General features: G+C 39.2%; 3 protein-coding genes across 3 annotated transcripts; 2 read left to right on the forward strand and 1 right to left on the reverse strand.

The window, feature by feature from the left end:
* Positions 1 to 944: 944 nt before the first annotated feature.
* On the forward strand, positions 945 to 4,302 carry psmb1 (proteasome 20S subunit beta 1). Its single transcript, XM_086285360.1, has 6 exons — positions 945 to 1,133; positions 1,491 to 1,598; positions 1,786 to 1,867; positions 2,001 to 2,130; positions 3,160 to 3,266; positions 3,750 to 4,302. Exons 1-6 carry the CDS (start codon positions 1,033 to 1,035, stop codon positions 3,933 to 3,935), a joined length of 714 nt encoding a protein of 237 aa, XP_086141486.1. The 5' UTR covers positions 945 to 1,032; the 3' UTR covers positions 3,936 to 4,302.
* A 1,476-nt stretch (positions 4,303 to 5,778) lies between these two features.
* On the reverse strand, positions 5,779 to 7,465 carry psmc3 (proteasome 26S subunit, ATPase 3). The gene is made up of 2 exons (XM_086285369.1): positions 6,487 to 7,465; positions 5,779 to 6,236 (listed from the first exon to the last, which is right to left on the reverse strand). The coding sequence occupies exons 1-2, from the start codon at positions 7,429 to 7,431 to the stop codon at positions 5,898 to 5,900; spliced, it is 1,284 nt and encodes a 427-aa protein (XP_086141495.1). The 5' UTR covers positions 7,432 to 7,465; the 3' UTR covers positions 5,779 to 5,897.
* Positions 6,578 to 13,785, forward strand: tbp (TATA box binding protein). The gene is made up of 9 exons (XM_086285376.1): positions 6,578 to 7,585; positions 8,001 to 8,211; positions 10,156 to 10,333; positions 10,473 to 10,641; positions 10,819 to 10,906; positions 12,115 to 12,206; positions 12,332 to 12,499; positions 12,620 to 12,714; positions 13,440 to 13,785. The coding sequence occupies exons 2-9, from the start codon at positions 8,158 to 8,160 to the stop codon at positions 13,517 to 13,519; spliced, it is 924 nt and encodes a 307-aa protein (XP_086141502.1). The 5' UTR covers positions 6,578 to 7,585; positions 8,001 to 8,157; the 3' UTR covers positions 13,520 to 13,785.
* Positions 13,786 to 15,788: the final 2,003 nt, after the last annotated feature.

Here is a 15,788-nt window from a genome sequence, read left to right on the forward strand (position 1 = left end):
ACACACAAACTTAAGAATAGGTGATAATTAAAAAACAACTAACTTTAAAAAACCTCGACACTTCTCTGTCATTCACTCATGACCTGCTCATTTATCAGTTTAATTGACAGTGGAACAAATAATGTTTACAACAGTTATACTTACACTGGGGACTTGGTTCCTTCTGCCAGAGTTCATCAACTCTGAGAACAGGACATGTGAGGGGTCGGATAAAATCCTGGTAGCCTGCTCAAAAGCAGGCAAAAATATCTTGGTGACTGAGGAGTGTTGTTGCTGTGATTTTTTTTTCTCCTGCCGTTTTAATCAAATTAAAATTTGATCTTGAGTGGTAAATTTCCAAACCAGTTGCTGATGCCATAAATTTAAGACAAACTTTGTAGTAGTTCTATAAAAAATTGACACAGTGTTGCAGCAGACCCCAAAAACTCAGTCTCCAGTGAAAATGAAGCTGCTGATGAACTCTGACACATATACTTTTCACATGTATGTTCCAGGTAAGTGCATTATGAATTTGCACCCCTAAGTATTTGTACATTATAAGCTGTCTAATGGCATTACCATGTATATTAATATGGGTCAAATCTCCAACTGATTTTAGATTCTTATTAATTTCTTCCTGTTTCTTTACATTAATATGCAAGTGATGCACAAAAGTTCCAAGAAGCCAGTATCCCCAGTATTTCAAGCCTAAAATAAACTAAAACTGTAATTGCTCAAAAAGAAATGCGCTTCAAGTCAATTCAGACTCTTAAGATTCTGAAGTATCTTATTTCAAAAAAAAAAAACGGAGCAAATTTGATCTTTCGATTACAATTTGTCTTTCTTTCTTCAATTTCAGAGATATTTTTTTGGCTAGTGAAAGCATTAAACGTGTGGTGTGCATTACTTCGAGCGGCCTGTGGAGGCGCTGTCACGCGGAGGCGCTTTGAGGACTCGGTTGTGACGACCGTAAAAGAAGAGGCTGCCATATTGCAGTGATACAGCGAGTTTATCTGAAAGAAGCTTCAGCATCGTCGGCCTTTTCCTTCAATTATGCTTTCTTCTCAGCATTTCGGGGATCCTGGGAAGATGAAAGATTATCATTATACTGGTCCAGTAGAGCACAAGTTCTCTCCATACGCCTTCAACGGAGGGTGAGGGCTTATTTTCAATTCCTGTGTAGTTAGCTTGCTTCTTTGCTAACGTTTACATCCTATTACATTGGACTCAAGCTAACCCGCTCCGAAAATGAATTGTCAACAAAGCAGTTGTTGAGTTAATGAAAAGTTTCTAATCCTGTCTGCGATATAACTGTATACCTATATATTTATCTAACCTTAGTGGAAAAAAGTTATATTGTGAGCGAGAGATTTTTGTTAGAAATTAGTTAAACCTACAGTTTCAGTTTCGGATCAGTAGCCTGTAGCTGCCATTTGCAGTTTCCTGGTGCAGCAGACTTTTTTCCGCTCTTGTGAGGTGAACAGGCTGACCTCTGTGGTGTATTTCCTCAGAACTGTACTGGCTGTTGCCGGAGAAGACTTTGCCATTGTAGCCTCAGACACCAGGCTGAGTGAAGGCTACTCAATCCACAGCCGGGACTCCCCAAAATGCTATAAGCTGTAAGTGCACTGTCATCTCTCTGTGAAGCCACTGGGAAACAACAGGTTATGAATTATGGGTAGAGCCCCGTGAGACCTTTAATAGTGTGTACATTTTTTCTTTTTTGTGCCAAAAATGAGCTGTTGTTTTCTGGGGATAAAGCTACCAGATAAATAATATATTGATCAGAATGTTCTCCTCTTGCAGGACTGACACAACTGTAATTGGCTGCAGTGGTTTCCATGGCGACTGCCTGACTCTGACAAAAATAATTGATGCCAGACTAAAGGTGAAGTGGTACAGAAAGACTTCACATTGCATGATGGATAATATAACAGGCTATCATCCACACCCACTTCAGGACTCTCAGTCAGCATCGTCTTGCTAAAACACAGCTGTTCTAATGCTTTCTCTCCTTTCAGATGTACAAACACTCGAACAACAAGACGATGACCAGCGGAGCCATTGCAGCCATGTTGTCCACCATCCTGTACAGCAGAAGATTCTTTCCTTACTACGTCTACAACATCATTGGAGGATTGGATGAAGAGGGTGGGTGCTGATATTATGATGACTACATTTTTTTTTAAACTGTGTTTGGGCTGCAGATCTTTTTTTCTTGCTATGGTTATAGATTATTTTTTGTGCAGAAGACACATTTAAGTGAATAAAGTTTGTGAGACTACATTAGTTTGTATAACAACTTTGGGAAACAAACTAAAAGTTGCCAAGAGACTTCATTAAACAACTTTTATTAACATGGTAAAATAATTGAGCTAAAGCTTGAGTGGACAAGCTATGATGAGCATTTCCACTGTAATGTGTCTATATATTAAAAAAGCAATTATTGTAGATATCAAGTCAGTTGGATATCAGACCTCTCTTAGCATACATAGCCATGAAAGATGGGTAACAAGAACTTGGGAGCCTTCATCCACTAGTGTGTGAACTTACCTGGCACATAGTCTAACACTCAGAATTTTTAGTCCGGTAAAAATGTCAGGAAAGATCACAGAGAAAACAACATACTTTTATTCTAAAGGCATTTTTGGAGCAGTCCACTGTTTGGCAGGCTAACTGGATTTTAACAGCATGTCTTGAACTCTGAATTTGTGCTAATGAACTCGGTAAAAGGTACAGGATACAGTTAAATACGTTTTTACTCTCTCAGTTAAACTGATAAATGAAAATGTCTTGCAGGATAGACAAAGAAGGAGGGAGGTTTTGATCTGATCACACTTTTTTAACCAAAACTTCAAGGTTTACTTACTTTAGTGTTCATATTTAAGAACTTTATTATTATTCTCTCTAATCCACCACTATAATCTAATGACAACATGCACAAAATAATAAGAACAAACGGGCATCCCCCCCGAAAAACGACAATGATCCCAAAGAGGTGACAGTCTACAAAAAATAAAATAATTCATGTGTAGTGTAGTGCTGGGTGAGTTGTTATTTTTAATGTTACTCTTATGTCATACTGTTAGTTTGTGTTATGTTTAAAACTATTAAGATTTTACTGTGTTACTGTATGTAAAATCCTGTTTCTGTTTGTAATATTGTGTAATTGTAATACAGGTAAGGGAGCAGTGTACAGCTTTGACCCAGTGGGTTCCTACCAGAGAGACACCTACAAGGCCGGAGGATCAGCCAGCGCCATGCTACAGCCACTACTAGATAACCAGGTTTTTTAAAACGCGCGTGTACTAACCTGATGTTTCCATATTAACATTACTATATTCATGTGCTTGTATCTTGGGTGTGTATTTTTAAGCTTATTTAGCCTCCCAGTATCCACCAAGTCATGACAAACCACTTCATAGCCACATTTTAGGTTTCAGAATCTCGACCTTCCAGTTATTCTGTTATAAGACCTGCATTGAGGTATGCCATATGGAAAAAAAAAACCATTCTGTATGAAGGAGAAAAGGCAAACCTGAACTTAGCTCTAAACAGGGTGCTGGTGACCTGGTGGATGGTAAGGGTGGACCTGCTCAGAGACTGCAGGTGGAAGGGAGCCTAATCTGGTCTCTGGACCCTTTTTTCTCTCGCTCGCTCACTCAAGATTTTTTTTGTACTTGGGTCCTTTCTAAACAAAAAATCAACTAAACATATTTTTCTGAGAATACAGACAAATACAGGACTCGGTCTTCTCTCTCTCTCCACAGATTGGTTTCAAGAACATGGAGGGTGTTGAGCATGTTCCTCTGACTAAGGATAAGGCAGTTCAGCTGGTCAAAGACGTCTTCATCTCAGCCGCAGAGAGAGATGTCTACACCGGAGATGCCCTTCGGGTCTGTGTCATCACTAAGGAGGGCATTAATGAGGAGACTATACCTCTGAGGAAAGACTGAGGAGGAAACGTATTGTTTCCATCTGCCTCTAGTTTTTCTGTTTGGTGCACATTCATTTTATGGCTTTGGCACCTTTACGTCAGGTTTCTCAAAACAGGAGTGTTGATTCAAGTAGCCACCTTAGTGGCTAACTGGGGAGCTAGTTTCCTTCCCCCTGTTTCCCAGATACTCCAGTTCTCCTGTTCACATGCTCTTTTATGTGGTCTGGCAGGCTGATCCTGGATCAGCACTCCTATTCTGAGAAGTAAGTTCTTCACTCGCCCATACCTAGACCCTGCCTCTGTTATGATTTTTCATTATGTTTTCAAAGGAGATCCTCTCTGCTATTCTTTTTACATTCTTAATAAATGTAAAGAATTTAAAAGTCTGCTCTGCTTGTTCATTGCACATTCCACCTCAGATAGACCTGTCTTTTATGACCAAAAGAATACAAATGGAAACAGTATCTTAATACAATATCTTGTTAAATAATAAAATTGGTTTGTTTTTTTTGGTTTTGTTTTGTTTTGCTTTTTCCATTTAGAACCATCGGTTAGCATAGTAGGCATAAATAATTCATACACATCATCAGTGGATTAAAATAATTTTAGTTTGTTGGCTATGTACAACCCAAGTGATCTCATGTGACTGTATAATAAAATAAATGAAGCACCCAGTGAACAGTCAGCTATTGAAACTGATGTGCTTGAAACCAATAAAATGAGTTAGGTCAACTTTGACAAGGGCCAAATTGGAAAAACTGAGCTTGTCACATTAAGTACTTGTAAAAGTATTTCAAAGAAATGTATGACATCATCATCGTAGGCTGATGTATAAAAGGGTTGTGTGGCTGTAGAACAGTTGGAGCGCTCAGTGTGTGTCTATATGGTTGTCAAATTAAAAGCATGACTCATGTCGTGATCAGAACAAGTGTGTGTATAGGAAAAGAAAATCTAAAATGTGAACAGCCAGCATGTATTCATTGATCCATCCATTTTCTTCCACTTGGTATACAGTCGATCCAGGGTTCGGTATTCATGGATTTTTCTGTGGAAAGCAACTCCAAAATATTTGCAGATTATTTCATGGATTTTTAATGTAATTTTCTGACTAAATACATTTTTTATGATAAAAAATGTACTTTTCAAATTTGAATATTAATGTAAACACAGCAAAATATCATTCAAATTGTTTTTTTTTTTCTTAACAAAAGATGCGCAAATTCCAAACACAAAGATTCCGAAAAGATTGAAATAGGTAGTTATAAGCATTTTTAGAGGGGGTACTGAGTATTTGTGGATTTCAGATATTCAGATATTCATAGGGAGTTGTGGTCCCCGGGTAATACGGGGGTTGACTGTACAAAATTGTTGGAATAATGAAGGACTACCTCCAAATTCTTCCACTTCACTTTAGATTAACAGCAAAATAGTTGAAACTTGGAGACAGTTGGACAATGATCCCAAACGTGTTAAAACTGATTAAGGAAAGGATAAACCAGGCTGATGCTGAGCTTCTGAAATGGCCTTTCCAAAACTCCAGTCTCAACCCTTTTGAAAATTTCTGGACTATGCTTAACAGCCAAGTCAAAAGACCGGAAACCAACCAATATAAATTAACTCTACCATTCCCCAGAATTTTTACTAAAGAACATTAAACGAAATATTAGTGTGTGTGTGTGTGTGTGTGTTTTGACCACAACTGTATGTTGAACCCTGCCATCTATTCTTAACTTTAACTGCTTTAAGTTAAGAATAAATTCATGACTACTATGCAATTCCAGATGTGCAGCTTCTAAATAGCACCAGGTACCCTTACATTATTTTTTTTTAAATTGTTAGCGGAAATAACAAAAGATACTCGAGGCATTTTATTTATTTTATTGACTCAAGATAATGAGAAATCATAACATGTGTTTTCTCAACAGCTTTTAATAGTAATCAAAGACTCTCACACACAAATACACAGACACAGGTAGTGTCCTCAGGCATAGTACTGAAGGTTAGCCTTCTTCTTAGCTTGGACCTCCAGGATTCCCTCCATGTAATCCTCATGGTTCAGCTCTGTGGCTCCGCGGCGCAGCGCGATCATACCGGCCTCCACGCACACAGCTTTGCACTGAGCGCCGTTGAAGTCGTCGGTGCAGCGGGCCAGCTCCTCATAGTTGACGTCGGGGCTGACATTCATCTTACGAGAGTGAATTTGCATGATGCGAGCCCTGGCCTCTTCGTTTGGCATGGGGAACTCAATCTTCCTGTCCAGACGACCTGAACGGAGCAGGGCAGGATCCAGGATGTCCACTCTGTTGGTGGCAGCAATCACCTAAATAATAAAGACAGTATCATTGCAATAAACTCCAGTCATCATAAAAGTATTAATGTGGGGGTTTGGATATTGATGAAATTTTAACGTTTTTCTTAATGAATTGTTGTACAAATTCACTTTAAGTGCCTCAGATCTACTCAGATGTAGTTTAAAATGTTTTATCAGTATTGAACATTAAATAACAGTGAAGTGGTAGCAGAATTGAGGTGCACTTTTGCTGTATTCAAGAGTAAAAAGGCAAATTTACCTTGACCAGCATGTTTGGCTGAAATCCATCCAGCTGGTTGAGCAGCTCCAGCATGGTCCTCTGCACCTCCCTGTCTCCAGCCTTCTCGCTGTCAAACCTCTTGGTTCCAATGGCGTCCAACTCATCTATGAAGATGATGGATGGGGCTTTCTCTTTAGCCAGGGCGAAGGCATCTCTCACCAGCTTGGCACCGTCTCCAATGAACATCTGCACCAGCTGTGGACCTGCAAGCTTCAGGAATGTGGCTTTGGTTTGAGCGGCACATGCCCTGGCCAGTAGGGTCTTCCCGGTGCCAGGGGGTCCATACATGAGGACTCCCTTTGGGGGCTGGATGCCCAGGTTTTCAAACTTCTCCTTGTGGTTCATCGGCAGCACTATCGCCTCCACCAGCTCCTGGATCTGCTTATCCAGACCTCCAATGTCGCTGTACTGCTCTGTGGGGCGCTCATCCACCTCCATGGCCTTGACTCTGGAGTCATACTCGGTTGGTAAGGTCTCCAGGATCAGGTAGGAGTCTTTGTTAACACCTACGAGGTCTCCCGGTTTTAGCTTCTCGGCGTCCACCAGCCCGATCACCGGCAGGAAGTAGGTCTGCCGGGTTGAAGTTTTGATAACTGCGCACTTTCCTTTTCTCTGGGAGTCCAGGTCCACGTTAGCCCCGTCCTCCTCCTGGTCGTTGGGGTCCACATCCAGCAGCTCGATCACGTTAGACACCAGGTAGGGCAGCGTTTTGTTCACCTTTATCTTCTCCGTGTTTTCTTTAATTTTATCCTTCATAGCCTGAAGCTCGTGGGTTACTCTCAGCACTTCGCTCTTCATTATCTTTATCTCGCTGTCGAGGAGACGAGTGCGCTGAACTATCTCCTCTGTGGACATTTTTAACACTTCTTCGCCGATCCCATCCTCCACTTCATCCCAAACTGATTTGTCACTCAGCGACGCCATCTTTGCTGTGTCTGCGGTGAACTGTGACACGACGGAAGAAGAAGAAGCTTCCGGAAGTAGGTCGTGAGCGCCCAAGAACAAGTCCGGGGTAGTTACGGAGCTAGAGCTGAATTTATGCTGTTCGTGTGTTGATTTTAACAGCGACATCTTGATTGTAAGCTAAAGAATGATTTTCTGGTTCATGCGGACAGATTTTCGAGTTATTTGCAGTTGTTTTTACCGCATAAATCCGAAATTTTTAAACGTTTAGCTTGCAGATTCATGATTGCTAAATTTGCTAATGCTAACTTCAGCTAGCCCGTGTGCTTACACGTTTCATTTTGTGCGAGGAATGTTTGTTAACTTTATTAGCGGCATTTTGCACGCTTAACTGGTTAAAGGACACCTCATGTACTGGGCAAGATATGAACGAGAGAGTTAAAGTAATGTTAGAAAAGGTTAAAGTTATTTAAATGAGTTCGCGCCACCGCTTGCTGCTGCACGATTTTGGTTTCATTCATTTGCATGTTGTTTACGCCACTTTGTTTGAGTTTTATCTGAGTAAAGTGTGCTTCTTGTCATCTTTTCAGCCAAGACACTACTGCCAGGGGTAAAAAGAAGAGTGCAGTGTTTGCGTCTGGTGTTTGACATTGTAGGCTGGAGGTTTAAAGAGCCCTGCTGGGTTAGTTATCACGCTTTTACTGCCTTCTACTGGGTGGCAGTGAAGTAACGTGGGAATCTAAAGGGATGGACCAGAACAACAGCATACCAGCCTTCCAAGGGCTGGTGGCTTCCCCTCAGGTAACATGGGCTTTGTGTTTCATCATTAAGACTTTTTGAAAATTAAGTCACAGATTTAGCCATCCGTTGTTTCTTTATATTTATGCATCCAAGGAGCCACGTTTTCTTCTATTTTTGAAGTGGTCTTAAACAATAGTTCTTCAGGCTTTCTAAAGTTCTTAAAATGGGTGCTTTTCTCCACATTTTCAGTTCAGTCCCTGTTTTCATAGAAATCTTTTTTGTTTGTTAAACCACTTAAAATGACGTATGAGTCATTAAAGCATTAAAAAGGTACCTAATTCAAGGCATGTACCAGTGTTGTGTCTTGTGCTTCACTTCATTCATACATCTGCTGTATACTGAAGCCTCATCAGAAATGGTCTTAGTGGAACAATTATGGTCAAGAAGCCTTTCTTAAGAAAGGGAAACTGGAGGGGGAAATGCTACAACAAATTACACAAGAACTGGATTGAAAATCAGTGGTGAAGGGAAGAGGTCTAGAGCCATTCCCTGCAGGAAGTGAATTACTGTGATGACCTAAGACCATATACAATCAGGGATATTCAAAGACTTAAATCGATACAGGGTGAAATAGGTGTTGGTGATGCAAAGTGGGTGGACACAAAGTTTTACGTTTCTCAAATTTGAGGTGACTGATTGAAGTGACTCCCAATGAGAATGAGGGATACTGCTGATGAATGTATGTTACTTATGCAACTGGAGCCTGGTTTCCAGTGATGAACCATTAGACCATGACATGCTGGTCAGTCACAGGAGCACGTTCAGTGAGAGACTGAGATTACCGAAAAGCACCACTGAACGACACAGGAAATCATTCCTGCCTGTGGCCATCTCCCTGTACAACGCATCCACTTAACACACTGTTTGCTGCTACAACTACACATGTTTCTTTTCCAAATATTTATTTATAAGTGACTTATGTATGTATGTATGTATATATATGTATATATTGTACTATTCTTAGTTAGCATATTGTCTGTCTTGTCTTAATGTTGGTTTAAAATGGAGCACTGTAACAAAAAAATAATTTCCCCCAGGGATCAATAAAGTATTCTGATTCTGATTCTGATTAGCGACAAAGTGATGGATGATGAGTAATTTCCTCCCTGTGTCAACACCCCTTAAATCATCTTATGTGTTATTAAATATTAAGGTTGGGTGATTGGACAATATATTGACTATTGACGATAGGCTGAGCCTTTCACCGATCATTTTTACAAGAATGATTGATTTATTTATTTGCCTATGAGTAAGTTTGCTAATGATGTTGGTTAAAGCTAAGACAAGCAGTCAACGGAAAAAATAATTTAACTCAAACTCATAATAGAAAAAGGCAGTAGCCTATGTTCAGAAGAAAAAAACAATCATATTTTTAAAAAATTAAAAAAAAAACCCACACACAATGGTGGGGAGGGAAACGGAGATACTGGCTAATAATCCAAAAAGTAGCTGTAATAATACTGAAACAAACAAGAAAAGAAGGTGAACTATTCCCTCCAAACAAAACATATAAATTCTAAATGCGCAAATCAGATTACATTACATCAAAAAGCCTGCACCTGCGTGAATATATTGTATATCGTTATTTATCGGGCCGACGATTGTCGTTTGGAAAATTTTACATATCATCCAACCTTACTAAGTATGATTTATTTCTAAAGTTACGTCTTTATTTCATGAAAAAAAGACACCTTGAGCTGTCACAGTTGTGATCTTTTCTGTTCTTTCACTGGTCTGAAATGGCTGTACTTCCAACAGAACCGACATATTCTTCATGGGTTTAAAGTCCGTGGAGAGACTGCTGTCATTTAGATTTTTCGTTTTATTTGTGTAAAGAGAAGAATCAGACCTAAAAACAAGAATACTAACACTGAGGGAACTGTCTTATATCTCTAGTTAGTTTCTGCTTCATTACGCCCTTCTTTTTGCTTTATCCCCATGCAGGGAGCCATGACTCCAGGCATGCCGCTCTTCAGCCCCATGATGCCATATGGCTCTGGTCTGACACCCCAGCCAGTGCAGAACACCAACAGTTTGTCAATACTGGAGGAACAGCAGAGGCAACAGCAGGCTCAGCAACAGCAGCAACAGGCACAACAACAGGCACAACAGGCCAGCTCAGGTACTCCACAAGCTGTCATTTTTTTATCTTCCACATTTATTATGAGAAATCTTGGTTTTATTTAGCCGTGGTGGAAGTTAATCTCCGGTTACACATAAATAACCACCTTTTTTTTTTTTTTTTTTTTCCCCCTTCGCAGGGACATCAGGGCAGACCCCTCAACTTTTCCACTCCCAGGCAGTGGGAGGCTCGACCACAACTGCACTGCCAGGAAACACCCCCCTCTTTACCACCCCGCTGACCCCCATGACCCCCATCACGCCGGCCACCCCTTCTTCAGAAACCTCTGGCATAGTACCGCAGCTACAGTATGTTTCACATCTCATCCCACCCACCCCCATTTTTGGTGATAACTGCTTTAAAAGGAAAGAAATTCCTGCACATATATTGAACCAAATTGTACTTTAAGGGAATGAAATTTTTAATTGTTTGTATGTCCTTCACTCAGTTGTTTTCTCTTGTTCTTTTCTCCCCTTCACTTTTAGAAATATAGTATCTACTGTAAACTTAGGCTGTAAACTGGATTTGAAGACCATTGCCCTGAGAGCCAGAAATGCAGAGTACAACCCAAAGGTGAGGCTCTTGGCTTTTTATTGCTCTACAGCTTACTGATGTGACTTTACTGGCTGCAGGCTACAAATTACAAATTGTGGATGTTCCTGGTAATTAATTTACTAGAAAGGCCTAAAGTCAAGAGTGCTGTGGCCCACTTGAAAACCAGGAATTCTGACAGGGCCCAAATCTTAAATATCCACTCTAATCAAAATAAAAGACAGAGTGGCGTATTTCCTTGATAATTGTATTCAAAAACTTAAACAACACAGGCCATTGGCTATAAATTGCTAATGCTACCCAATCATATGCAAAGTGACACAAACTTCAGTACAAGAGGAGTAAATTAAGGTCAGTGTAATGATTAATATAACAAATGAACTACCTCATATTTCCAGTTTTTAATTCATTTTTATATAATTAAATTCATTAATACAAATATGTAACTATAAATACTTGTGAGTGATTACAAACTGAATTTCTGTTATTACTTCGACGCACACTCTGGAATCCACTGTACTAGATAATAAACCAGAGAGAGAAACTCTCATCAGCTGATTAGTCTAAATTGGTCAAAAGAGACAGGGTGTGCTGTCTTTATATATATATATTCTGTGGGTTTTTAAGATCCAGCTGAAACAGTTAGGTACATTTTGTTGCACAATGATTGGTCGTGTAGATTTGCACTACTACACACAGCTGTCAGCTACCTAATTTCCACCCTGTTTACAACTTCTCATCACATAGAGATATTGCAGAAAGTGATGTCATTACATATTACAACTAACGGTTATCTGGTGTTGTAAATCCATCCAGCTGTCCATAGCGTTCATTTTCTGCCTGTGATCTGGGTGTGGGACTCAGGGGCGGCAGTCTAAGCAGGGATGCCTTCTTCTGAGTCAGCCACCACCTCTAGAAGAGCTGTAAGAGATGGCTGGTGGGAGGAGAGTTAAACTGCTTTTGAAACTGAAAAAACACGTTAACAGACTTGTGTTCTTGTTTATTCTTGTAGTCGACTAGTTGCACACAGCTCTAGTCTCAACATCTTTCCTTCTTCAGCCCCGTTTAACTCACTTTTAAAAAATAAATATTTAAACATGTCTCCTCTACCGAACTCAAATATCTATATAGAATTAAAATCCCAGCTTGGATCAAATTCAAGCAGAAATTATTGTATTTTAAAAGTAACGTGTGTAATAATGGTCAGCCTCGCTGTCTCCGTTCATTAGCGTTTTGCTGCTGTCATCATGAGAATACGAGAGCCCAGGACCACTGCTCTGATCTTCAGCTCTGGAAAGATGGTCTGCACAGGAGCCAAGAGGTCAGATTACAGTTAAATTTTTTTTATTTTATTTTTTTTACAAAAAAGGGGGGAAAAGTCTTTCTGCTTTACTTTACTAATATTTGACTGCTCCCCTGGGCTCTCAATGACATTTATCTTTCTAGTGAGGAGCAGTCGAGGTTAGCAGCCAGAAAATATGCGCGTGTTGTGCAGAAGCTCGGTTTTCCCGCCAAGTTCCTGGACTTCAAGATTCAGAACATGGTGGGCAGCTGTGATGTGAAGTTCCCCATTCGGCTGGAGGGATTGGTCCTCACACATCAGCAGTTTAGCAGGTAGTTTTTGTTTGTTTTAAAATGACTGAAAGCATGTGAATTGCAAAATTAAAAATGATTGTTAATGATTTTGTACTCTTTGCTTTTTAAGAACTAAAATAACCGACTTGTGTTTTGCAGCTACGAGCCGGAGCTGTTTCCAGGACTCATTTACAGAATGATCAAACCCCGAATTGTCCTGCTCATCTTTGTGTCTGGGAAAGTTGTACTCACAGGTAAGAGCCCATCCTGTCTGCTTAAAAAACAAAACATTTCTCTTTTGTGTGTATTAAACACAGGAGGAGAAGTTAAAGTTTGTTAGTCTTGTTTTCTAAATGTCCTCATGTCCTTGCCACTCATCGTAAATAAGATAAATTATTTTGATGTATGAGCCATACAAAAGAAATCGCGAGTCCAAGAATTAAACATGGAGTTGATGATACATTTAAAGTTGATACTGAACTGGACATTTTGTAGTTGGGAAAATGTTTCACACAGAATCTCTGCACAATCGAATGATATACTGACTGTCGGAGAGACAGAAAGGATTTGATTTAATAGCTTCTCCAGTCGTAAATGATAAAGTTTGAGGGAGTTCCAGTCAGTTGATTTGTGTAGTTGGCGAAAATCAAATTAACAAAATATCTTCAAATAACCTCCTTGAACCCATGATCCAATGAATCTATAATAAAACTATATAAAACTATAATAGTACTAAACGTTGATCAATAGATGCTTTTTTTTTTTTTTGATTTCGTAACAGGAAATTGTTTTAAAGTGGATCGGGATAAAAATAATACAATAAATCTATAATAAACAAACAACAGTTAAAGTGCCACAGTGCATAGTGAGGACGTTATTCTGTGAGGGTGCAAACATTTTAAATTCAGTTTTCAAACTCTGTTAATGATTGTTGTGAATTAACTTTTGTAACTTACTGTACTCCCTGTTTTTGTTTAAGGTGCCAAAGTGAGAGGAGAGATCTACGACGCTTTTGAAAACATATACCCCATCCTCAAAGGCTTTCGGAAGACAACATAGACCCTGCATCTCTTCTTTTATCATCCCCACAACCCTGTTTCAAACATTGTTTTTTCTTTTTTAAGCTTCACATCAAGCATCAGCCTTACGCTGACCTCTTCATGTGGACCTCTGTAAGAGATGTGCTACAATGAAGTGATTCCCTCACTTTTACTTTTTGTCCCTACAGTATTTCATGTTATCTTAAAAGCAGGGTTTTAAGGATTGTCTTTTCTGTGTTATGATCTCACAAGTTTCTATATTTAAAAGTCAGTTTATTTCATACACATTTTAAGTCCTCTTTCGATTGTACATAAGATTGTAAGAAAGTGTAAAAACTGCTAATTAGAAAAGGGGCAGTCCTGGACTGTTTTATTTTATTTTTTGTTTTTTTGCAGTTAGTTTTCTACTTCTGGTTTTTATTAATTGCTCATATTTTATTTTGACATAATCAGCTCTGTAAGCCCCAAATCAGAGAGAGAGACTTCAAAACCGAACTCGCCTACTTTGCAAAGGTAGATTTCTTTCTAAATTTAAGGCCGGTAAGTTCAGCAGTTATTGACAGTGAATTCTCTTAAAGTTTGAAACACTTAAAGTTGAACTAAACTGATCCAAATCCTACAGCTGAAGTTGAGTAGTTCATCAGTTTGGTTTCCTGTTGCAATCCTGCTTAATTCTTTAATAGTTTGGAGTCGGTCTAAAATTTTCTCTGGAGCAGATAACATGTTGTAATTTTTGAAAGAAGTGTTTTAATGCTCAAACTTTCATGTGTATGTACATATAGAAATATTTTTTCTACTGTAAATAAGTGATTCCGACCTTGAAGGAGATGCTGCTCTGCAGATATTCTTTTTGTTTCTTTGACTAACAGGACAGCGTGTTTGTAAGATCATTGGCATTTAAGTTTAGCCAGGATTGAAATGTGACCTGCAAGAAAGACGCTATTAGCTTTGAGTACAAGAAGCGGCTGCCAACCTAATCCTGAATTTACATCTAGTGATTGATGGCAGGTAAAATATGCATCACGTTGCTGCATATTTTTAATATTTTTAATTTTAATAATTTGTTTTTGGCTAATCAAACCTATATTTAAAAGTTTTTTTTAGGTACGTTTTACAAACAGAAAAATATGACTCTGTCCTGGTTACTAGTGAACTGTGCTCAGACACACAGCTGGGGAAAAAAGCCGTTTAAATGTGTTTTAATTCTGGTCACGTTTTGATGTGCTTGTGTATCTCATGCAGGTTCAGCTGGGCACATCCTTCACACCAGTGTTAACATGTAGTTCTTAACCGGTTCAGAATATTTGATTGGCAGATCGTTTGGTTCACATGTTCAGTTAAGCCACTTTTATCAACTGTATGTATGGAAATCAATCAGGAACCTGTCGCATCTACATGCTTCTTAAACTGTTAATGTACTTCTCAGTGCGTTAATAAACTTGTACATACGGACTCCTTTGTTGGATCTGGGTCTTCTGTTGGATTAAGCACCGTTTTTGTTTGGTTAACCCCCTGTGTTTTGAATTCAATGTTATTTATGTCACCTCAAAGTGCTTTAATATTGCAAGCTAAGCACCCTACAATATTAAAAATACAAAAGCAACAATCGTGACTTACTATGAGGAAGCACTTGGTGATGGTGGGAAAGGAAAACTTCCTTTTAACAGGAAGAAACCTCTGGCAGAACCAGGCTCAGGGAGGGGCCTCGGACTATAGCAGAATCAGAAAGGGGTTTATTGCCAAATGTTGAGCAGGTTTACAACATTAGGAAATTGCTGCGGTGCTTCAGTGCAAACATAGTGTCATAAATAGCACTTAAATAGACATGAAAAAATAAAAGTAGGGATAAGAATTAAAAGTGCTACGTAGAAAGATATGTGCATGAGCGTAACTGCGTAGTGTTGTTCAGGGTCACTCAATTCAGCCATAATTGTAAACTTTAAAAGTTTTAATTCTAGAGAGGGTTTCCTGATTCCCAACCTGGGAGCTGGTTCCACAGAGGCGTCTGATAACTGAAGGCTCTGCCTCCCATTTTACTTTTGGAAATTCTAGGAACCACAAATGAGCCAGCAGTTTGAGAGGGAAGAGCTCTTACTAGGATAATATGGTACTAATTTTAGGTTAAATCCACAGCTGTAAACAGGTTTGGCAGTGGCTTCATCCTTGTTTCATATTATATAGCAGTAAAGGAGCATGCATCATAGCATACTGTAGCTGGTATCAAGTATTTGATGTGTTTTTCCTGTGCAGCCCTTTATCAGACTCGTTCATTAAAACATTCGGTTTTC

This window comes from Aulonocara sp. 'chitande type north' Nkhata Bay, linkage group LG1 (assembly GCF_057382095.1).
Source record: "Aulonocara sp. 'chitande type north' Nkhata Bay isolate Kocher_YH1m ecotype deep benthic linkage group LG1, A_spYH_male_GT1.1, whole genome shotgun sequence".
Classification (NCBI taxonomy): Eukaryota; Metazoa; Chordata; class Actinopteri; order Cichliformes; family Cichlidae; genus Aulonocara; species Aulonocara sp. 'chitande type north' Nkhata Bay.

Excerpts from the sequence above, each read along its gene's own strand:
- psmb1 (XM_086285360.1), top strand. The coding sequence starts at position 1,033 with ATGCTTTCTTCTCAGCATTTCGGGGATCCTGGGAAGATGAAAGATTAT. Across the intron at positions 1,599-1,785 it reads TCCCCAAAATGCTATAAGCT|GACTGACACAACTGTAATTG; the intron begins GTAAGTGCACTG and ends CTCCTCTTGCAG. Across the intron at positions 1,868-2,000 it reads TAATTGATGCCAGACTAAAG|ATGTACAAACACTCGAACAA; the intron begins GTGAAGTGGTAC and ends CTCTCCTTTCAG.
- psmc3 (XM_086285369.1), bottom strand. The coding sequence starts at position 7,431 with ATGGCGTCGCTGAGTGACAAATCAGTTTGGGATGAAGTGGAGGATGGG. Across the intron at positions 6,237-6,486 it reads AGCCAAACATGCTGGTCAAG|GTGATTGCTGCCACCAACAG; the intron begins GTAAATTTGCCT and ends TTTATTATTTAG.
- tbp (XM_086285376.1), top strand. The coding sequence starts at position 8,158 with ATGGACCAGAACAACAGCATACCAGCCTTCCAAGGGCTGGTGGCTTCC. Across the intron at positions 10,334-10,472 it reads GGCACAACAGGCCAGCTCAG|GGACATCAGGGCAGACCCCT; the intron begins GTACTCCACAAG and ends CCCCCTTCGCAG. Across the intron at positions 10,907-12,114 it reads ATGCAGAGTACAACCCAAAG|CGTTTTGCTGCTGTCATCAT; the intron begins GTGAGGCTCTTG and ends TCCGTTCATTAG.